General features: G+C 38.0%; 1 protein-coding gene across 1 annotated transcript; it reads left to right on the top strand.

Annotated features, from left to right (window-relative positions):
* The first annotated feature begins 867 nt into the window (after nucleotides 1–867).
* On the top strand, nucleotides 868–7,702 carry SMIM7 (small integral membrane protein 7). The gene is made up of 5 exons (XM_026670926.2): nucleotides 868–937; nucleotides 1,349–1,390; nucleotides 2,543–2,595; nucleotides 5,589–5,679; nucleotides 6,067–7,702. Exons 1-5 carry the CDS (start codon nucleotides 912–914, stop codon nucleotides 6,080–6,082), a joined length of 228 nt encoding a protein of 75 aa, XP_026526711.1. The 5' UTR covers nucleotides 868–911; the 3' UTR covers nucleotides 6,083–7,702.
* Nucleotides 7,703–24,993: the final 17,291 nt, after the last annotated feature.

Genomic DNA, 24,993 nt, shown 5'->3' with positions numbered 1-24,993 from the left:
AACGGGACTTGCTTGGTTTTTCCTTGAAGACGTTTCGCTTCTCATCCATGAAGTGAACTGAAGAAGCTTCTTGGATGAGAAGAGAAACGTTTCAAGGGGGGGAAAATAAGAAAGCCCAGTTGCCTTTTGAAAAGCGCCCTTTGGGACAAGCTGGTGAAGCGGTGCGTTGGTCTTTTTGGCGTTTTAACAGATAACAGATAATCAGAGTTGGAAGGGACCTTGTAGGTCATCTAGTCCAACCCCCCCTCCCCCACCCAAGCGGGAGACCCTACACCATTTCTGACAGATGACACCATTTCTGACAGATGACTGTTTGCCCATAAGCCTCAGGAGGCAAGAAGGATAAATCCTTTTTAAAACCATATTTAAAGGTAGACTGCCTCTGAGCGTGCAGGTTCCGCCGGTACATCACGACCAAGAGCCCACTTCTTCACAGGCTTGAGATACCTAGATTAATACAAGGGATGTTTCTGAAGAACCTTCCGTTTCACCCACCTATTTTTCTACAGCTTCACAATTCCTGTTCCTCCCTCCGACCTTTTGCTAAAATAGACGTTGCCTTACATTTCTTACTTTGGAATGAGGGGGGAGGGACCTGACACAAAAAAGGACGAACCCCCCCACCCCTCCAAAAAGAAAAAAAAATCAGCATATTTTAAAACCACTGAACCGCCTCCACTCCCATGATAAAGACCTAATCCCGGCGCTTTAAATCGGTGGGCGGGGTTTGTGGAGAAACGTCACCACCTGCTTGTAACCTACCACAGACTTTCTCCTTTATAGTATATAGCTGGTGAGTGCCACCTGGTGGCCAAGGGATGGAAAGGCAGTTGATGCTTATTGGCTGTTGAGCCGCTGCGTGTCAGCGGGGTATATTTCCGTTTTGATAGCAGCAGGGCGGAAGTAGCAGGATGTTGGGGGATTTGCTGTTGTTCGGGTAAGGGGGGGAGATAGCTTGTTGCCAAGCAACCAGTTTTATTAAGCCGCGGGGAGGGGGGGGCGAGGCACAGTTTGTTTATTTCGGTAAATTCGGCTCTGCGGGACTGAGTGCAAAGGTTGTGTAAATCTGGGACAAGGGACAGCAGAAGATTCCAATCTGCATTCTACGAGGGAAACTGCTTTAGCTAAATTTGTCTGCCCTGCAGCTCTTAAAAGTGCAAAAAAACAAAACAAAAAGCAGAAGTAATTGGGATGGGACATCAGGAAAAGCATGGAGGAAGCAGTTATCTCTAACTTGTAGGCCGTTTCTTGCCCCCCACAGCTCAGAAATGTTAAGAATTAAAGTGAAAAAGGCCAAGCCGTTGTATATTCTCACTTTTTATTTTATTTTTCTTCTTCTGCCACATAGGACTCTGTTGGTCAATGCCGGAGCAGTGTTAAATTTCAGGCTGTAAGTACTGAAAAGCAAGATTTGCTTCGTTGGGAAAATGCAGGCATTCCCACAACTGTAGGAATCGAGTTTTTGTGCTTTCCAGCATGAGGAGGTTTCTGGGAAAAGCTTTTGATTCAAAGCTTGCAACATGTGATTTTGGTTATAGTAAAACATCTGGTTTGAGGTTGTTAGATGAGCTTTAGGGACATTGGCAAAAAACTCCTTTCTAGAGAGCTGTTGTTCCTTAGCGAATTGGGTGGATTTGGTAGGACACAACTTTCTGCAAACCAGAGAGCCTCTTTTTAAAATGTAAAGGATGTTTCTATAGCTCCTCCCCAGTCTTGGAATAAATATTTTTTCTTGAGTGTGGAGTTATGTCTGCTGACTAAACACATCACACACCCATGTTTTCTTTAGCAAAATATAAATGTAGTTGGTCGTTGCCTTGATTTTCCAATCATAGAGAAATACATGTTGTATTTGCCTTGTTTTAAATGATAATCCGAGCAACTAAACTGGTGGGATAGCATGAAACCCTGAGATTTCTTGTTAAATATTAACTCAGTGTAACTCAGCTTTTCAGGATCTGCCATCACTGTCAGGATTCAAATGTAAAGTGAGGGGGTTCAATTATCATTACATCCAATTAGAGCAGTTAGCAGTTTTACAAAAGACCTGAAAGCTATATGTAACATGTTTCCTATGTTGTTAGGGGTATAAGAAATGCATATCCAACCCAGATATTCTGTTTACTACCATGGCCAAATTAGTGGTTCTATAGGAATATCATAAGCTGAATATTATAGCAGTGGGTGAACCAGCTGCAAGTGCTGTTTAAAGGCATGCTGCTTTTGATCATGGAAGTTTCCCTTAATTGGTGGAAGAAGATTCCTGTTGTGTCCTGCCTAAATTGCATTAATCTAGTCCAGCATTTTTTCTGCATGGTTACCTCATTTCTGAAAATTCTTCAAGTGGGCCTTGAAACTTCCTTGTTTTCTTTCTGGGATTCAGCAAATTGCTATAATATTCCATCGTTACCTTGGTTAATAGCTCTCAACACATTTTCTTCTGTCATTGTCCAGTTTAACATAGTCCTTTTTTGCCTTAAGTTATGAGACACTACTATGTTGTGGGATTTTTAAAGTAAATCTTTCTTTCTTTGCCTTCCAGGAAGAAGAAAGAGAATCAGAGCTTTGGTGAAGAAGGAAGAGAACCAACAACAGGTAAAAATTCTAGCTGAGATCCTCGTATTGAGGTGTGTTTTTTTTTAACTTGCTGTGCATCCCCAAAATAGTTGCAATTAATTTTTTTAGTTTTGTTTTGAGATATTGCATAGAAAAATATGAAATAGACTATTTATTGGCATACACATATTGTAATTGTTTCAATTTAAAAAAACTTGGTCTATTAAACTGGGAACATTGTTTAACAAATTAATTAAGAATTACATTTTTACACATCAATGTAAAATTATCAAAAGGTAACACATGTAATATAGTTTCAGATTTAATAGACATTTGGTTTTACTGGACCCCATTTCTCTCTATTTGGACAGTGAAATCAAGTTTTTTGTGTAAATTGTTGTTGCCCCCTTCTTGGTGAGAATAGTACCAAATTTGCTGTGAGTAGTGCTTTACATATTGTGTTTTTTATTCTGTGGTTTTATTTTAGCCTAATTAATAGAAACTATACTTATTTAAAAGCATTTAGAACAGAATTAAGGTGAACCCCAGAGTTTCTCAAGGCAGAGGTATTTATTGATTTGTCAGCAATTAACAACATTCATTGTGAAGGCTGAGAAACACAGAACAAAACATGAGTTAAGCCATGGGAAATTAAACTACATTGAATATAAAAAAAAATAAACTGAAAAAAAATTCAGATTGATAGAGTGCGATCAAGTGTTCTAATGATTTCTTCCTACTGTGTAATAAAGATACTTATGTACACAGCAATTGTCAGATAAATTTTCTTCAAATCTGAACCTAGAATTATTCAAGCTATGCTGAGTTGAATGTCTGGGATATTCTGCTGAGGTTCTATGAGTTTGACAGCAAGCAAATATATAGCCACTCGGATACTGAACTTTCTCAATTCTAGGCAGGATGAGCAGTCATGGGAGTTGCTATTCAACAATGTCTAGAGAACTGCCTATCCTGAACTAAAACCAAAGAATACATCATTAAGTCACTGTCCTTTGGCCTGACAGCAACTTTCCTCTCTCTTCCTACATGTTCTGTAAATATGCTATGGAGATATCTTAGCCATCCAGACAAATCATAGGCATATGAAGAAAGGGGGAGATATTGAATGTCTGCTGGTAGAATGACAACATGCAACCCACTTACAAATATTAAAAAAATAATGTTCCTAGTGATTATACTGCATAAGACATTGTATCACTGTGCGTACCGGTAGTTTTTTTCATGCTGCACAATTACAAGTTGCTTGTATTTGAAAAAATCCTTTATAACTTGTTTTCTTGTCTCATATTAAAAATTAAAAGTACACTGCTCAAAAAAATAAAGGGAACACTTAAACAACACATTGTAACTCCAAGTCAATCACACTTCTGTGAAATCAAACTGTCCACTTAGGTAGCAACACTGATTGACAATCAATTTCATATGCTGTTGTGCAAATGGAATAGACAACAGATGGAAAGCATAGGCAGGTAGCAAGACATCCCCAATAAAGGAGTGGTTCTGCAGATGGTGACCACAGACCACTTCTCAGTTCCTATGCTTTCTGGCTGATGGTTTGGTCACTTTTGAATGCTGGCGGTTGCTTTCACTCTAGTGGTAGCATGAGACGGAGTCTACAACCCACACAAGTGGCTCAGGTAGTGCAGCTTATCCAGGATGGCACATCAGTGCGAGTTGTGGCAAGAAGATTTGCTGTGTCTTGTCAGCATAGTGTCCAGAGCATGGAGGCGCAACCAGGAGACAGGCCAGTACATCAGGAGACATGGAGGAGGCTGTAGAAGGGCAACAACCCAGCATCAGGACTGCTACCTCCGCCTTTGTGCAAGGAGGAGCAGGAGGAGCACTGCCAGAGCCCTGCAAAATGACCTCCAGCGGGCCACAAATGTGCATGTGGCTGCTCACATAGTCAGAAACAGACTCCATGAGGGTGGTATGAGGGCCCGAGGTCCCCAGGTGGGGGTTGTGCTTACAGCCCAACACCGTGCAGGACGTTTGGCATTTGCCAGAGAACACCAAGATTGGCAAATTCACCACTGGCGCCCTGTGTTCTTCACAGATGAAAGCAGGTTCACACTGAGCACATGTGATAGACGTGACAGGGTCTGGCAGTGGGTCAGTAATGGTGTGAGGTGGCATTTCTTTAGGGGGCCGCACAGCCTTCCATGTGCTCGCCAGAGGTAGCCTGACTGCCATTAGGTACCGAGATGAGATCCTCAGACCCCTTGTGAGACCATATGCTGGTGTGGTTGGCCCTGGGTTCCTCCTAATGCACGACAATGCTAGACCTCATGTGGCTGGAGTGTGTCAGCAGTTCCTGCAAGACGAAGGCATCGATGCTATGGACTGGCCCGCCCGTTCCCCAGACCTGAATCCAATTGAGCACATCTGGGACATCATGTCTCGCTCCATCCACCAACGCCACATTGCACCACAGACTGTCCAGGAGTTGGGGGATGCTTTAGTCCAGGTGTGGGAGGAGATCCCTCAGGAGACCATCCACCACCTCATCAGGAGCATGCCCAGGCCTTGTAGGGAGGTCATACAGGCACGTGGAGGCCACACACACTACTGAGCCTCATTTTGACTTGTTTTAAGGACATTACATCAAAGTTGGATCAGCCTGTAATGTTTTTTTCCACTCTAATTTTGAGTGTAACTCCAAATCCAGACCTCCATGGGTTGCTAAATTTGATTTCCATTGATAATTTTTGTGTGATTTTGTTGTCAGCACATTCAACTATGTAATGAACAAAGTATTTAATAAGAATATTTCATTCATTCAGATCTAGGATGTCTTATTTTTGTGTTCCCTTTATTTTTTTGAGCAGTGTACCTTATTAGTTTTTGGGAATCTAAGAAATCACTCCAATTGTTTAAGTCAGTCTGGAATCAGTTGGTACCTAAATTAATGACTGAATAAATTATTGCTAGGCGTACACTGAAAGGAATGTGGATGAAACAAGGGATAGTTTTTGCTGTAAATGCAATTTCATTTACTTTCTGACTTCTAGGTGATAATATCAGGGAGTTTCTGTTGAGCTTAAGATACTTTCGGATCTTCATCGCACTGTGGAATATTTTCATGATGTTTTGCATGATTGTGTAAGTAATCCCAACAAAGATGTCATGTTTATGTCTTCCTTACCTTGTCTTTTTTAATGCTTGGTTTGCACAGTTACATAATATATGGTATTCTTCTTACTACTTTACAGTATCAGCACTTAAACATGGAGCAAGTGGAATATTGAATTGATAACTGCTGTAGTAATAAATGATTATAAACTATGTGCTTCAATTATTCTAAGTTTATATTGTTCATTTATTGTTTTCACTGTTCCTTATATAATGAGGATATTTTGTAATAAGTTTCAATTGGTTTAACTTATTGGACAGTATAAAAGGACTCTATAATCTTGGTTTGCCTTGTAGGTTTATTATAAGAATAACCGATAAAAATTAGTTATTAACTTTCCTTTTGTTTTTCACTAGGTTGTTTGGATCTTAAACAACTTTGACTGAACTGACAACAAGACACTTTAACCTTCGGCAATTTGCAGATGACTTCCAACTGGAAATATAAAATACTCCTAAGTAAAAGATTTGACATCATTTTAGTATTGAGTTCTGGCATATTTTTACTACAAATATCAAAGGAACAGTCCCCATTCCCTCTTTTCCCCTGTTCTTGTTTTTTTCCCTAGTTTTTGTTTATTTTGTTATTTGGTTAATGAACAAATGAACTTTCAGCCCTGTGAAGGGTTATGCTTGTAGGCATGACACCCATGGAGAACAGAGCTTTTATGTGAAGATATGAAGAAATGTAAGAAGAAATGTATGTTGAAACTTCAACACAAGTACAAAAACGGCATTGCAGTGCATGCTTTATCAGTTGTTGGATTTATATTTAGCCTTTAACCCCACTAAAAGAAAAAATAGTTTTTAGATAGGAGAACATGATAAAACAATTTTGTTTTTAGTATAAATGAGAAAAAAAGCTTTAGTACCCTTTGCCTTAAAGCAGTGTTTCTCAATCTTAGCAAATTTAAAGCAGGTGGACTTCAAGCAAGGCTGGATAAGAATTCTGGGAATTCAAATCCCTGCAAGTTCACAACAAGCATTACTGGGGAATTTGGGGATTTAAAGTCCATCCATCTTGCCAAGGCTGAGAAACATTGCTTTAAAGCAGGGGTGTCAAACTGGATGTATCACACACAGGCCATGCCCACCCCAGCTCCACAAAGGGGAAAAAAACGTATGTCATGTGACCGCAATGTGATGCTATCAATTTGACACCCATGCTTTAAAGTAACACTATGCAGGTAGTCCTTCACTTATTATCACAATTGGGCCCCAAATTTCCATTGCTAAGCAAGACAAGTTATGAAGTATGTTTTGCTCCATTTTACAACCTTTCCAGTTATTAGATGAATTGCTACAGTTGTGAGTAACACGGTGGGTGAAGTGAATCTGGTTCCCCATTGACTATGCTTGTCAGAAGGTCACAAAAGGTGATCGCATGACCCTGTGACACTTCAGCAGTCATAAATGCATGCCAGTTGCCAAGTGTCCGAATTTTGGACATGTGACCACAGGGATACTGCAATGGTCATAAGTGTGAGAAAAACCATAAGTCACCTTTTTCAGTGCCATTGTAATTTTGAATGGTCACTAAATGAATGGTTGTAAGTCAAGGACTACCTATATAGTATTTAAGAATCTGTATTCCACTCTTTGCTGACCAGAAAACAATTTATGCTAAGTATTCCTGATCAGGAAAGAGTGATGCAGAAAATAAGTTGATGCCCAAAAGAAGTTTGAGTGGAAAGTTGTGAACTGTTTAAGATCTGTTGTATGACTCTGCCAAAGGAGAATAGCTGATTATATACCTTATTCTTGTAATAGTTAATTGGAGTAGACCCAAGTGATTAACCAGCACAAATATCTGAGGGGATGTCAATATCTAAAGCAGTTTGGTCTATAATGCTTAAAATGGGAGGATATCCCTGGGAGGTGAATCTGTGAAATCATCTTAGTGTTGAATGTCTGAAGATCTTATTGTGTGTATGAAGAGATTGAACACCTGGGCTTAAAAGTTCTAGCGAAATAAACATAATTATATACTTTCTATACAGAGTCATTTTTTTCTTTGAGCAGAAGGTGTTAGGGCAGACATAAGGAAATTAATCTTACGGAGCTTTCTGAAAAATTGTGTGAAAAAATGTGGAGATAATGCTACATTAGCTGGTTTACAAGTAAGAGAACTAATAATCAAAATAAAAAATGCATTTTACAGATGATAACGGAGCATCAGCAGCTCAGTAAATGAAAATTGTTTTAGCTTCCCTCATGAATATTAAATGGGGGGATACTATGTGTATGTAAGGGGCCTGATTCTTGTTCCTGCCCTATCAGCCTCATGGTAAAGGTGAGGGCAGAATTCACATTTTTTTTGTAACTGTGATATGCAGGATTCAGAAAAGGAGGAAAGCTGCTCTTAAAAAACAGAGCTGTGGCTAACTATTATTTGTATTCCTTTCATGAAGTTGATATTCCTTTCAAGAACAGTCATTACTGACAGCATGAATTCAAATAAACTCAGAAGGCTGAGGTAGGTGAGATGACATGTTGCTGTCCGAATATGGATTTAAGCAATGTACTTTGCTAATGGATTATCTTTGGGATTCTGTGGAAGTGCTTAAATATCCATTTGGTCAAGATGTCTATAGAGATTCTTAATCATCCACATCATGAATGTCCCAAAGATGCTTTTCAAAAGGCAACTAGACTTTCTGTTTTTACCATGAAAACATTTTGCTTCTGGGCTAAGAAGCAGAACTGAAGACACTTCTTGAATGAGAAGCAAAACTTTTTCAAGGAAAAAACAAAGTCTAGTTGCCTTTTGAAAAACACCTTTTGGTCAGAGTTAATCCAGCAGCTGATATTCAGCTTGCTGACAAAAATTAGGAACCATTCTGATTATGGAAAGTAGACCATATCAAGTTAAAAGTTTCATTCAACTGGAACAATGAAACTATCAACTTTGTGATCAAAACAGGGTTACTATTAAGATCTGAGTTCCTGGGAGAACTTTCTGCAGATTTCTCATAAGATAGAAAAATAAATGGCAGTTGCTTAGAATCAATTTCTACCAGGTGACCTGAAATCTTAAAAATTCATTGGAACTCAATTCAACTAATTTTACTAAAGAACTCATGATCACTGTTAATGTTACTCTGAATTATTCCTAAACTGAAAACCAAATTAAAGCATTTGGTAAATACAGTTTAATGCCAACCCCTATAGATTCAGGTTAGTAATCACTAGAGAGACAATCAGCATTAGAAAAACAACTCTCAGAGCAAAAGGGATTTGAAATGCAAGCAGAATATTAATTGCTTAATACTTGCTTCTTTATAGAGTTTTTGTCTGTGGAGCTTCTGGAAACAAGGAACATGCCTATATGCTTCTATAGTTTTTTCAGAGCTTCCGCTACGATTTTTGAAAACACTCGTTACTTTTACATTAAATAAAAGTAATTCGTTTATCTATTTAGATTTTACTATCAAAGATACAAGAAAAAAAAGTGTAATCTTTACCTAGAAGGAAGAATATGTAAGCCAAGCTGAATCTTATGATAAATTAGTTTCTGTATGTTTTATGCTCCATAAGTTGTATGTTCTATATGCATTTCTTGGAGCAAATACTTCAAATATTAATAAGTAGACAAGTGCTTAGTGTTATTTATTTTATGCTGCCCAACTCTCAATAACTCTTTTTAAATAAATAAATCTGGAGGGGCAGGTAGTTCACAACAGTCAGAAGAAATTGCAATACAATCAGTAAAACATAAAAATAAAGATAAAATATGGCAAACACAATGATCTCAATCTTCCTTGCTAAACATCTGGGTGAATAGTCTTGCTTGGTTTCACAGAAGTGCAATATGTGAATCCAATCACTATAATCCAGATGTATGCTTTTTTAATTGTGTGTCTGTCTGTCTGTCTGTCTGTCTTTGTGTAATTGTCGATTCCTGGGGACTACTTGCAGTAGTTCCTATAGTTTTCTTGGCAAGATTTTGAAAGTAGTTTCCATTGTCTATGGGTTAAATATGTATAAATAGGCCATTTGGACTTTTTCAACAAAATGTAGTTAGGATGAATCATGTGAACTGAATATGGTATGTGAATTTTAAACTTGTTTAAGATATCATGAGACTAAGACTTCCGGTGGCAAGGCAAGGACGAACAGAGGTGCAGAAGCCCGTCTGTGGTTTCAGTTAATCTCTTTTTGTGGTTGGCGTGATCCTTTGAGGATGCACTAGTCCTGGAGAGATCCGTGCCGGCGTGGGGGAGACTCGGGTTGCAGTGTGGGGAAGGCAACCCCCCTGCAGCGAAGAGGAGCCCTCCAGAGCCCAACGAGCAAGAAACAGCCCCCTATCAATAGTGGCTCCAAAGTCCGGACTGCCACCGATGTAAAGAAGTGAGTGACTGACAGTTCGTGAGATCATTGGGGAAGAGTGCGGCAGAGAAAATTAGCGGCGGAGAGGAGGATTGGAATGCCATAGACTTTTATAAGGCTGTTACAAGTGTCTGTCCGGAGCCCTAAAAGAAAGTGGCCAAAAAGCAGATGCGAGGCAAGTGAAAGTGAAAGGGCTTGGCAGACAGAAGAGAGAGAGGGGACAATAACGAGTAAAAAGGGAAGTTTACCAGGTTGGGAGACTAGCGGCTGGAAGGTGCCTGGAAGTTGTGGAGGATTTGGACTATCTCATTTGATTTTTATTCTGAAAGACTTTATTAAAGCGGAGACGGGAAGAAGATCAGAGCTGACGGAACAGAGACAGTGTGGCGCCACAGGCGATACTTAGAAACCCTGAAGCTATCGTAACAATATAACTGATATAAACTACTTAACAGCTCTTTAGGGAGCATATTGATCTAATTGAGAAGGTGATTCCATCTGAAGAAAATCAGGAAAATTGAACTTAGGAACGCTAAGACAAAAAGTAAAAGTGGAAGCTTCCGAATGTGTGGAGATACCGTGTAATTGCAGTCACTACTCAGCATTTTTTACCTCCCCACTTCCGGTGCGTTTGGAGTGAAAGCTCTCAAACTTAGAGACGGAAAGCTGAAAACTTACTTCAAAATTCCTTTCCCCCCTTTTTTGACTCCCTTTTTTCTGTATACATTTGCTCAATTTTTTCTTCTTCTTTTTGCCTTACCATCTGGCACTATGATGAACTATCTCTCCTTCTTTATTCTCTCTTTATAATGATTATAAATATGCATACTGGGGAAAGGAAAATTGATTGTTGTAACTGATTGTTAAATAATTGATTTAATTGATTTAATTGATTTATTAATAATACTGATAGTTATACTTTGATTAGATATATAGGGAAAATAGTAAGAACATTAAGTATTATTTAATTAATAAGTATAGGATTTTATGTATTAATATTATAATTTATTGTGTGATCACAATTAATCCACTTGGGGACGAATGTAATACTGTTTGTGTTTAAGAATATTGAAGAATATATATTTATTACATGAAGTTATGTATAGAGGCTGAGCACAGACTTTACAAAATTATATATGTAATTTAGAATTTGGATTTAAAATAATACAGTGATAATATTTTTATATATAAGTACTTATACTCCAGTAACCAGTTAAGAGCACAGCTATCCAGCAGATAGATAAAGTAATTAGATACCGGTCAATCCTAATACAGAGATTCTATCACTGTATGTTAATTTGGGATAATATAATTAATATAGTACAACAAGAGAAACAAATCTTAAAAGAAATGACTTCCACAACTACTACAGCTCTGAAAACTGGAAGAAAGGTCACCCCGACGTTAACAACTACGTCGGCAACAGCTTCGCCCATGGCACAAAAAACTATAGAAGAAACATTACCAGTGGAGAAACAAGCTAACATCTCGAATGCCAACATCCAATCAATTTTGCTGACTTTACAGGAATCGATGACGAAGCTGCAAGAAACAATGATGAAAAACCATAATGAGACGAGAGCAGATATCAATGAACTAAAAGAGGAGATGGGGAAATTAAAAGCAGAAATGAAAGCAGATATCTCCAAAGTAGAGGACAAAGTTGGATTATTACAGCAGGCCTTGGAGAAAAATGAAGCAACAATAAAAGAGGTAGAGAAAAGGACTGAACGAACCGAAAGGAAATTAGAAAGGGTAGATGAAGAATTAAAGAATGTGAGTAAAGAAATGGAGGACTCACTGGTCTACCTAGAGATGGACAAGGCTGCTACATACTTGAGATTCCAAAATGTAGTGGAATCCAAAGAAGAAGACATGGAACAACTAATGGCGGGAATACTGGCTGGACTATTGGAAAAGGATAAAGATGACATCTTAAGGGAGTTTGATGAAGTTTATAGGATTAGCACTAATTATGCAAGATGCCACAAATGCCCAAGAGAAGTCCATATACGATTTGCGAGAAGGAGTGCCCGGGATATCATATATAGGATGTCAAGAGATGAAACAATCACGTATAAAGGTAAAGAAGTCTTGATTCTCAAACAAATAGAAGAGTAAAAGAACAAAGATGAGACTACAAGTTCTTAGCAGCTTACCTAAATCAGAAAAGAATCGTATTTAAATGGCTAATCCCAGAGGGGATGTTAGTTTTTTGGAACAAAAGGAAAATTAAAATAGACTCCATGGAAAAGGCCCAGGAATTTTATGAGCGATTGGTAGGTCCGGAAGACCAGAGCAGTAAGGAGGAACTGGAAACAAACTCCCAGGAAGATCAAGGCTATCATAAGAACAGAGATGGAACTTTAGGAAATCAAGGAAATACTCATCTAAATCAGGAGAGAGAAGAAAGTAGGACACATCTTCAGGCACAAGGAGAGACTGGAGCCATTACAAGGCAAAGAGCAAAACAGAATTAATTAAATGGAAGAAGAAAAGAAACTACTATCAATTAATATAAATGGTTTATACTTGACGATAAAAAGGAAAAGGATAATAGCTAAATTAATCAAACAAAATGCTGATATAATATGCCTACAAGAAACTGATATAAAGAAAACAGATGAAAAATACCTAGAATGTCCAAAATTAGGGAAGCTATTTACCGCACACATGGGGGAAAAGACATGGGGGAAAAGAAAGGGATTGCAGTATATGTTAAAGAGAATTTGAAAGCAGATTTAATATGGTCAGATTCTGAGGGAAGAACTCTGGTTTTGCAGATCTGGATTAATGCCATCTCAATTTTCTTAGTGGTAATCTACGCCCCGAACGGAGATCAAAAAGAGTTTTTTAAGCATCTTTACGGAAAAATAGTAGGATTGGAAAAAAGAAATATTTGTATCATAGGAGACTTTAATTCTATTGCTGATTATCAAAAAGACCACAGTAATGGGGGGAAGAACAAAGGGGGGAAAGAGAGCTTCCCAAGATATGTATGGAAATGATGAATTAAATTTGATTGATATATGGAGAAGATTGCATCCCGAGAAAAAACAATTTACATTCTATTCAAAACCTCATCAAATATGGACATGAATTGATATGGCATGGATGAATGGGGAAATAGCAAATGAGATAAAAGGGATTGAAATTTTACCTAATGAATGGGCATATCACAATCCAATTCAGATAATATGGAAGGGTAGGGAAAAACTCAAGAAAAGATGGACGTTAAATACTCAGTTAATAAGAGAAAAAGAATACACCAACAAACTCAAGGAGGAATTAAATTATTTCTTAAAGGAAAATGATAATGGAGCAACTATGAAACAAAATATTTGGGATACAATGAAGGCAGTAATAAGAGGTATAACAATCTCTTATAACGCCAAGAAGAATAAGGAAAAATACGCTCAGCAAAACAAATTACAACAAAAAATTAAGGAATTAGAAACTCAATTACAGAGTACCCCAAAGGATTCAAAATTGCAAAATCAGATAATAACTAAACATAAATTGAATTTAATTGAACAAGAGAGAATGATTATAAATTTGAATACAACTAGACAAACTTATTTTGAGCATGCTAATAAGCCAGGGAGATGGCTATCATATAGACTAAAAAAAAGGAAAGAGGAGAGATTGATATACCAGCTAATAGATGGAAAGGGGGATATACAACAGGAGATAGAACAGAAAAAAGAAATTGCCTATAAGTATTTTGAAGAGTTATATAAAAAGGAAGAAGTTAACGAAGATAGAATAAGAAACTATTTAGATGAAGTGAAGGATAAAGCAATTGGGGAAGAAATGGAAGAATTATTAAACAAAGACATTACTTGGTTTGAATTGAAATCAGCAATAGAGAACCAGAAAAACAATAAATCTTCAGGACCAGATGGGATTCCAGGGGAGCTGTACAAGGCAATAGCAGAACAAATAGGACCACTTATGGTGGAAGTTTTTAATGACGTCTTATTGGCAGCCAGGATGCCGGACTCATGGAGGGGGGCATTGATTTCGCTGATCCCGAAGGAGGATTCGGATCCCTGATATATACATAATTATAGGCCGATTTCACTGTTAAATACTGATTACAAAATATTCACTTCTATTATAGCAAATAGACTAAAAAGAATGTTAAATGAGCATATATATGAAGATCAAAATGGATTTCTCCCGACCAGACAAATCAGGAACAACTTAAGAATAGTACTAGATATCTTATAATTTTACGAAGCCCACCCCAAAAAACAAATTGCACTTATGTTTTTAGATTCAGAAAAGGCCTTTGATAATTTAAATTGGCAATTTTTAATCCAAAAAATTTATAATATGAATTTAGGCACCAAATTTGAAAATATTATAACAATCATTTATGTTACACAACAGACTAATATTATAATAAACGGGGAATATACCCGCCCAATAAAAATAGAAAAAGGAGTCAGACAGGGGTGCCCACTCTCACCCCTGCTCTTCATATTATCATTAGAAGCATTACTAATGCGAATTAGACAGAACCCAGACATAAAAGGATTAAAGGTTAAGAAAGAAGAATATAAGTTGCAAGCGTTTGCGGATGATATAAATATGGAAGGAATATGGGACAGGAATATGGTTGACAGCACATTGTAAGACACTTAAGGAAAATAATTATGATAAATTGATGCAACAGGTAAAGAAGGATTTAGAAACATGAGGGAAGCTGCAGCTTTCATTATTAGGCAGGATTGCTGCTATTAAAATGAATATTCTTCCAAAATTCCTATATATATTTCAGACGATCCCAATCAAAGTACACAATTTTTTTTTGAAGAACTTAATAAAATAACTGTAAAATTTATCTGGCAAGGGAAAAAACCTAGAATAAATTTAAAGGCAATGCAGGATATGAAGAGCAGGGGAGGGCTGGCACTTCCAAATTGGGAGTTGTATTATAGTACAGCCTCTTTAGTATGGTTGAAGGAATGGGTGAATTTAACCAATAAGAGAATATTATTCTTAGAAGGCCATGACTTGCAGAGGGGGTGGCATGCTTTTTTATGGGATGTAGGGAAAACTAGCCAGAAATATTTCCATAGACACCTAATCAGAGACTCATTATTAACTAATTGGAAGAAAATACAGAAAAAACACTATTTAAAAATACCAATTTGGATTTCAACAATGGAGGCGATGATTCGCCCAAATAATCTGGATATCACTAAAATGATTAAATATAAGGATCTATTGGATACACAAGGAAATTTGAAATCGCGGCAAGAACTTCAAGAGCGGGGACTAAAAATTGATCAGTGGGCATATCTTCAAATTCTAAGTAGATATAAACAGGACAAGAAAGAATTCGGAATTAACAATAAACTCCAGCAATTAGATAAAATTTTATTAGGATCAGGCAAAAAAAAATAACAAAATTTTATAATTATTTATTAGAAGTCGAATTAGAAGAAGAAATTGTAAAAGGGAACATGATAGCCTGGAGTAGGAATATAGGACGTAGCATCACCATAACAGAATGGGAAAAGGTCTGGGGTAGAAATAATAAAATTAAAAAATCGGTAGCATACAAAGAAAATGCCTATAAAATGTTTTATTGCACTTTCCTCCTTTATTGCACTTTCCTCCTTATGGCACTTTCCTCCTTCGAGATTAGCGAAGATGCACCCCAATATGAGTCCGAATTGCTGGAAATGCAAAAAAAAAAAAAGAGGGAACTTTTTTCCATATGTGGTGGTCCTGTACAGAAGCTCAAAAATATTGGCAGAAAATTAGAAATTGGCTGGAAGAAATGACAAGATAACAGATCGAATTCAAACCAGAGTCCTTTCTGTTAGGGATCTTTGATAAACAAATATCAAAAAAAGGGAAATATATAATAATACACATTTTGACAGCGGCCAGATTGGCTTTTGCACAATGTTGGAAGCAACCTCATGTTCCATCAGAGATGATCATTCAAAAAAATTCAAGTTGTGCAGAAATGAACAAATTAACTTTGGCATTAAAAAATAAAGTCACTTCAATATACTACAATAGCTGGAACTGCTGGTACAAATGGATAGACCAGAGATAGACTTCACACTAAAAGGCAAAAGAGGATAGGATAAATCCATAGTAGTGATACACAGATATATGTAAGGATTAGGTGTGTGTATATGGCATAAAATAAGGATAAAAAAGAGGTCTTACAAACTGTTGAAGATGAGAATGTTTTTAATTGTTTTCTATCTTTTTCTTTCTATTTTCTTCTCCCTTTCTTCTTTTTCTCTCTTTCATTTATGTATGTGTTGTTGGTTTGTTTTAATTGTAAAATCAATAAAATTTATTTAAAAAAAAAGATATCGTGAGACTTGTACAGCAGCAGTTTATTCACAGTAGTCCCTAAGGTGCTTTTCCAGAAGGCATCTGGACTTCTTGGATGAGAAACGAAACATTTTTAAAGAAAAAAACAAAAAAGTCCAGTTGCCTTTTGGGAAAAGCACCTTTGGGACAACCATGACATGGATGGTTGAGAATCTCCATAGAGACTTATTCATAGTAATTTAATTTTAACCAGTGGGAAGCCAACTGTGGTTTATTGTTCATCCACTAGATGGGTTTAATTACCAACCATCTAAAAATTCTATAGGCCCCTACTCTGTCACCCATGAAAATATCTCCTTGCTCCTTAGAGTTTCAGATTCAGAAGTAATTAGCTGAACAGAAAGCATTCCGTTGCTTTCATTTGTCTTCAGAGAAAGTTGAGAAGGTATTCAGCTAAACTGCATTTGGATCTCTAAAACATTCATTGTTTTTCTGCTTCTGTGGAGAAGTGTCTAAATTTTAAAAAAAACCACCTAAAGCTTCATTTATTTATCAAATTGAATAGCCACCCATCTTTAAAAAATATACCTGGGGGTGGCATACAACAATTGAATAAAATAATGATAAAACTTTGGCAGGTAAACAACAGACAGTTAAGCTTACTGTTCTGTTTCAGAGATCTGTCCTATTTTATCTCTTGATATAAAAATATATCACCACTACAGCAGGGGTGTCAAACTTGCGGCATCATGGCGGTGTTTGATGCATCCGGCCCATGGGCCGCAAGTTTGGCAGCACTGCATTACAGGGTATACTAATTACATGTTTGTGATGGCCCCTGTCCTCTGGAATTTCTCCTTGGAGGCAAAATTGGTGGTGTAATTCAGGGGTCCCCAACCACCGGGCCGCGGACCGGTACCAGTCCGTGGAGCACTCTGTACCGGGCCGCAAAGAAAAAAAAAATTAAAAAATGGTGGCTTTCTTCGCCTTCAGTGAATGCTGCTGGGATCAGGGATCAAGGACACAAATGAAAGAAGGGGAGGGAGGAAGCAACCAAAGCCTGTCCTGCTCTCTGGCTCAGCGGCTTCGGTTTCCTCCCGCCTCGTTCCTCTCTCAGTCGCTCTCTCGCTCCTCCACCAGCCCAGGACGAAACTGCTTCAAAGGAGCCGGCAGGGTGGCTTTTCCTGTTGCCGTAGCTCCTCCGAAGCGCCCGTTCACCCCCACCCCGCCCGCCCGCGTGCGGTTCAATCCAGTGCTCCGTTCTGCCTGCCTGCCTGCCTGCCTTCGTTTCTGGTTGTTTGGGAGCAGCTTCAGCTGATAAAAAGAGGCGAATAGTTATTATTCTCAGCCGAAGCTGCTCCCAAACAACCAGAAACGAAGGCAGGTAGGAAGGCAGGCAGAACGGAGCACTGGATTGAACTGCACGTGGGCGGGTGGGGTGGGGGTGAACGGGCGCTTTGGAGGAGGTGCGGCGACAGGAAAAGCCACCACCCCCCCGGCTTCTTTGAAGCAGTTTCTTCCTGGGCTGGATGTTAGAGGTCCATCGTAGCTCTGAATGATCCCTAAAGAAGGATTACAGGAGCTTCCTAGGGAAAACACACTGACTAAATGCTCCTCATTCAATTCCTGTTTTCACCAAACAGAGATAAGAGAAACATCTGCATGAAATTTTGTAGCTACACAGCTGGGCAAGACCTAGAACTAGAGAGACTGCAGTCAGGTGTCTTTAATGCTAGTTGTAGGGTAAACAAAGTTTTGGGAATGGAAAATAGAATCTCTTCCCCCCCCCCCCCGCCGGTCCTTGAAAAAGTGTTTCTGCTTGAAACTGGTCCCTGGTACAAAAAAGGTTGGGGACCACTGGTGTAATTATGTAATAGTTGTCAGCCTCCCAAGTAGAGCAGACAAAAAGATAAGTTGAGCTGGACTTCCGGTTTGCAGGGCTTCAGCGGCAGGCAGGAATCCGTGATCGTGCGCGGTTTCTGCCTGGGCTTGCCGCTGGAGCGCCCCGAGCCAGCTGGCTTTGGGGCTAAGCCACTCCGTAGAGGTGGTGAAGACGGGGGAGGTTGCCAGCAGGGTCGAGGAGAGCCACATCTCTCCCTTTCCCGAAGGTGGTAAGAGCGGCGGTCAGAAATGGCCACCTTAAAGAAGCACTCAACCGGAAAAGAAAGTGCAGGAGGAAGTTAAGAAGTGAAAGTTTTGGCTGACCGGAATAAAAAGCAACAACTAAGGTACCCTGGAATTTAAATTTTATAAAAGATAACATCGCTCCCAAAGAGTCGGAAGCAGCGAATGAAAGTGAAAAGGGAAAGTTTTTTTTCCCTCACTCTCCTTCCTCACGTTGACAATGAAGAGAGCTGAATAAGAAATCGGAAAAATCCGCTTTGGCACCAATAGGTAACTAAACTGGAAATATAATTAAATGCCAAAGGGACAATAAAGATTTCTGAACACTAAAAAATCCTTTTTTTGCTATAAGCGGGAAGGAAGAGGAAAAGAATAAGGGCAGGATTTGGAAGGAGGAGTCTTCCTGGAATTCAAAAGAATCTAAAGTTAAATTTTAATAAGACTTCTAAAAGATACATTTTAACTGGAACTTTGCAACTAAATAGTAACCCCAGGAAGAGAAAGTGAAAAAAGAAGAAAGTGTTAAAAGAAACAGCTTGTGTGTATTTGGATTGCTTGGTGACTTTGGGATTTCTGGAAATTATATTTGAATGACTAAAAACAATTGGGTGGTTGTTTAAAAAAATTCTACAATGGATCACTTTTGGATGAACTGAAAATGGAATTTAAAAAATATAAAGAAGAGACACAAGAAGGGAAGGGCTCCTTTGGCTCCGTTTTTCAATTCTTAGAAATGGCGATCTGTGTCTACAAGAAACAACAAGAAAAGACTGCGCAACAAGAAGATTGGGACAAAGAAGAAGCCATCTTTAATGAACAAGTAACTCTATCTGGGGAAGAAAGGGGAAAGGGGGGAAAGAGAATGGAGAATTTAAGACTTAAAAAAACAGCCAAAAAAGGGAAAATAATGTGAAAAGTGGATATAATGTTGGAAAGCAACAGAAAAGGGGAATACAGAAGAGGGAAATGGAGGTGGAGAGACAGGGGTAAAAAGGGGAGAGAGAAGAAGAAAGGGAAGAAGGAAGGGAAGAGAAGTTACAAAGGTTTGGAGCAAGATGTAAAGAAACAGGACTTACTCAGAGATAATGGGTGAAAATTTAACTGAAAAAGGGATTCTGTAAAGGTACATAAGATTGTATTGTTATATTTGTAATAGAAATAATGTTAGAAAATTGGAAACAACATATGATTAAAAAGTGGGATAAAATAGTCAGTGTAATTCAGTGAAACTTTTGTGAACAAAATAAATGAAATGAAATAAATGAGAGAATTGAATTAGGAAGGAATGGGAACATTTTAACTACTCAATGTTGTATAAAATATAAGTGAAGTGGGGGGTGGGAAGTAACTATGGAAAGTTTATAAGTGTTCCCATAGAAGTATGATACTTATTTGAAAAGTAATGTGTAAAATGTTTAAGATTTAAATGAATATTAATATTAATGATAGAATTGAATTGGTATGGATTGTTGTTTTAATTATATTATATATTTATAATTTTTTCTTTTTTAAAAATACAGTGTGTAGTTTTAGAATGTACCCAGCAGAATCCAAACGGAAGTTATGTATTATATTAAGTGTTATAATTTTAGGGGAAAGATATAAAGGCATCATACTCCAATCAGTGATTACAGGAGAAATTTTGTTTAATGAGAAAAGATAATAGACAGTTGAAATCCCATGGATCATTGCATGCCAGGTGCCCCTGTCCTCCATTGCCTCTCTGAATCTGTGGAAAATCATGTCCACTGCATAGATGATGCAGTATTTAAGTATATTAAATAAATAGTGATGATTGGGAAACACCCAGAGTTGGTTATAAGTTAGGCGAGTAGGTAAATGTTTTAAATAAATAAATCTGGAGGGGCGGGGTCTAAATAGGCACAAACTCGCCACATAATGTAAGGTTCATGCTGTTAATAGTTACATTTTTAATACAAAAGGTATAAGAAGGATTGTTCCACAATTCTACCTGTGTTAGGGCTACATAAAATAGAAAAAGGGGATTAATTACTATATATAGCAGAGTTTGGTCATACTTCATTCCCAGACTTTTTAATTCAGTCATCTAAATTTTGGCATACTTTTTTCTATCAGGAAAATTCTGACTTGAGAGCCTCAAAACTCATCATAAGGTAAATAAGAACAGTAGATTTATTTCTGAGAGATCTCTCATAAACTCCATCTGCCTTTTACAGATGAGTTATATAGCTGACGCTGCCCTTAAATGATAACTGATTAGCTGAATTCTGAAATAAGCTGCCAACTTTTTTTCAAAAAGAGTCAGTCTGGAAGTACAAAAATTCTGTTCTGCCTTCTGTATAACAACTCTAATCATCCATGTGCTTTTAATAAATTATTATAACCAGAGAAATAACAATAGAGTTTACTTCTGCATAACACAGTTTCCTAAAGGTGATGGAGCAAACTGAATTTCTGGGGGGAGGATTTTTCATGGATGGGTGCTATTGTTGAGAAACAAAACCTTCTTGCTCTCTGGAACAGTGTGTTGCCTTAATTGAGATGGCAGTTGCAATTTGATCCCAAGGTTAAGATTTTTATTTCAAACTCCATGCAAAGTATCATGTAGACACTTAGAAACGTCATGCCTGCTTAAGACATTTGTGAGCAAGCAGTCTTCATTTTGTGTACAGCTACTTACCATTACAGTTGAACCCAAAATTTCCATTGTTCAACAAGACAGTGAGTTGTGTCCTGTTTTATGACCTTATTTACACTGTAGTTAAGTGAATCATGTGGTTATTAAATGAATCTGGCTTTCCCCATTGATTTTGCTTATTGGAAGCCAGTTGGGAAGGTTGTAAATGTCATAAGTACATGCCAATCACATTGCGCCCAAATTTTGATCACTTGTCCATGGGGATGTTGCAATGGTCATGTCACTTTTTTCAGTGCTGTTGTAACTTTGAACGATCACTAAATGAATGATGGTAAGTCAAGGACTACCTCTACCTGTAATAGCAGATTTGTTAAGCAATGAGGGAAGTTCTGATACTGTTTGTGCAGTGTGGACTGGAGACAATGTATGAATTCAGGTGGCTAGGACTGAAGCTGCTGGAAAAAGCAGGCATCACGTTCAGAGAGGATCCCTGAAGCAAGGAGGAATGTGCAATAGAACTCTAATTAGGGGCAAGCAAGATTGTGAGAGAAAGATTTTCAGAACAGATTGCTGAAAAGGATAGGCTCCATTTACAAAAAACAGACCAGAGGTCAGTAAGGAAAAGCTTGATCAGCATGGTGGATTTCTACAGTAAGAAGTTCATGAAAGTTATTCCCACTTTTTCGTCACGTCTCTAGGTTAAAAGCAACTTGAAAGTGAAACTACTATACTGTTTAGCAGAGTTAGATTAACCAAATTTGTTAAGTAGCAACGGCATGAGATAAGGGAGGGAGGGAGCAAGCAAGCAGGCAAGATAGTTAAGGAGTTGTAAAACACTCTGCATGTAAATCTATTAATTTGTTAAACAGGCTACTGTACAACAGGAATAAGTATAATTTACTTACTTCATATCATCATCATTCTAACCCTTGTCTATTCACTGCAGGATGAAGGCCTCTTTCATATGTTTTCAACCAATATGGTCCTGAGGGTGTTGTTTTTTTGCCAATTGGGGTTGCAATACTTGATGTCATTGATCCATCTTATTTTAGATCTCTTTCATGGACACTTTTAGCAACTGGGATCCATTCTATGCTTTGGTCCACCTGCCATCAGTTCTTCTTCCTATGTGACCAGCCCATTTCCATTCTTTTAGTCTCTTGATGATATTTATTTAAAAACATTAAAACTAAATGTCAAGTTAGTTGGCGATGAACTGTTTCTCTTTTTCTCTTTCTCACCCTCTGACAATGATGCTCTCCTGTATCTTATATGGAAGAGTAACAGTCTTGCTGGGACTGAACTCCAGTCTATCTTTCCCATCCATTTTCTTATAACCTTGAGCACTAGATAAGGATTTTCATTGCATTACTGCCTCAGGCTGGAATAGAGATGTATGACTGGGTATATGGAAAAGTGGAATATAACTCTACTATCTAGAGTAAAATGAATATCTATCTATCCATCTATCCATCCACCTACCTACCTAACGTAACTGGTCAGATGGTAGAAAGTGGGAGCAAAACAGTTCAACCTTTCACTACTTTCCTTAAATACTATGACTTCCATTATAATCTTGTTCTGGTTAGTATTTGGATCGGAGACTTTAAGGGAATACTGTCAGAATATATTGACCAGCTATTGCTATGTTAAAACTGGTATATTATCACTAGAATATAATGCTGATTATTATATAATGCCATGGCATGGTAATAATGTACAGCTTTGTGCCTTGTAGTGGTATGAATGAACATTTATATTTATGAAAGTTGGAATATGTGAGACTCATCAAGAGGCTAAAAGAACAGAACATTTTTCCCAGAAATATATCAGTCTATGAACCACATGGATAGGTTCCAGAATGAAGGCACAACAAAAGGCAGTTCCCAATACAACAGATCATTTCTGTGAATTGGAGAAGGCAATGTCTATGGAGATTCTCAGTCATCCAAGTCAAAGGTGCTTTTTCAAAAGGTAACTGAACTTTGTTTTTCCTTGAAGGCATCTCACTGAATCAGAACTAAAGAAGCTTCTTGGATGAAAAGCGAAATGTCTTCAAGGAAAAAATGAAGGAAGTCTAGTTGCGTTTTGCAAAAGCACTTTTGGGATAAGGTGCCGCTAAGTGTGGGTTTATTGGAATAGGACTAGTCAAACTTTGCTGAACTGGGTCAAACCTTAGAAGGTACAATGTATGAAAACAATATTTTGTGGGAATCGTGAGCTCCACTGATTCACATACTCATATATTCCCCTTGCTCAAAGCCTAGCTGATAAACAAGGATTGAGCTCCAGAAATAATCAAAGCAGGAAAGTGAGAAAGTAGAAGTAAACACACCTGAGTCTTCTTAATAAAGAAGTATCATGGGAGGTGTTTTTGGCCCTAAATGAATAATTTTGCAACTCTGAAATAAACTGGGAAATTAGGGGAAAATCCTGGAAGAAGGCAGTTAAGTCAGTTCTGCACATTGAGAAGAACATTGGATAGATGTATCCAGGAAACCACCTTTTTTCAAAGACTTTTTTAATGTTACCTGATATACCCAAATAACTCTTGTTTAATGTTTCAGTTCCTCTTTTGTATGATATTTATCATGAAATGTTCCTAAGCAGCCACCCTGGATATCTAGATATCTCCTATTTTTCATTTTCATACAGGCAGTCCTCAGCTTAAAATCATTTGTTTACATGTTCAAAGTTACTATCACACTGAAAACATTGACATAGTGGATCCTCACACTTATAACCATTGCAGCATCCCCACAGTCCTGTGACCACAATTTGGACAGTTGGCAACTAACATATATTTACTGTATGAAAGTTGCAGCATTCTGGGGTCATATCACCACAATTTGCAACCTTCCCAGCCAGCTTCTGACAGGCAAAGTCAATAGGGGAAGTTGGATTCATTTAATGACCACCTGATTTATTTAGCAACTACATTGATTTGCTTAAGTATGGCAAAAAGTTCATAACATTGGGTGCAACTCATTTAATTGCCTTGCTTAGCAATAGAAATTCTGGTCCCAATTCTGGTCATAAGTTGAGAACAACTACCTGTAGATAAAATAGGTGATTATTCATTAATGAGCTCTGGTTGCACAGTGCTTAGAATGCAGTACTGTGCTCTACTTCTGCTGACTGACTGCAATTTGGCAGTTCAGATCTCACCAGGCTCAAGCTTGACTCAGCCTTCCATCCTTCCAAAATGGGGACCCAGATTCTTGGGGGCAATATGCTGACTCTGTAAACCACTTAGAGAGGGCTATAAAGCACTGTAAAGCAGTATATGACTGTAAATGACTGTATATGACTGTAAAGCCACAGTCATCCCCATCTTCAAAAAGGGAGACCCAAGCCTAGTTGAAAATTGCAGGCCAATCTCCTTATGCTGCATCACCTATAAAGTCATGGAATCTATTATTAACCAATCCATCATCCTCCACTTAGAGACAAATAACCTACTCTCCAATAAACAATTTGGTTTCAGAAAAAAACTATCCTGTAATCTACAACTCTTACACTGCAAAAACATATGGACGACACAACTCGACCAGGGCAAAGCAATAGACGCAATCTACATAGACTTCTGTAAAGCCTTTGATTCAGTGGTACACGACAAACTACTCCTAAAAATAAAATCCTATGGTATCTCTGGACAACTGAATAACTGGATAGAAGCATTCCTGGCAAACAGACAACAAATGGTCAAAATCGGGAGCGTCCTATCAAATCCAGTACCTGTCAATAGTGGTGTCCCCCAAGGCAGTGTTCTAGGACCAACTCTCTTCATACTCTACATAAACGACCTCTGTGATCATATCAAGAGCAATTGCGTTCTCTTCGCTGATGATGTAAAGCTGTTCAATACCACAGACAATACTGCTACCCTACAAAAAAATCTT

The sequence above is a fragment of the Notechis scutatus genome, chromosome 1, assembly GCF_049901735.1.
Source record: "Notechis scutatus isolate UNSWTSFEM ecotype Mainland chromosome 1, rNotScu1.2, whole genome shotgun sequence".
NCBI classification, from domain to species: Eukaryota; Metazoa; Chordata; class Lepidosauria; order Squamata; family Elapidae; genus Notechis; species Notechis scutatus.
Note: the sequence above shows the minus strand (reverse complement) of the source record. Positions and strands in the feature narration are given on the sequence as shown.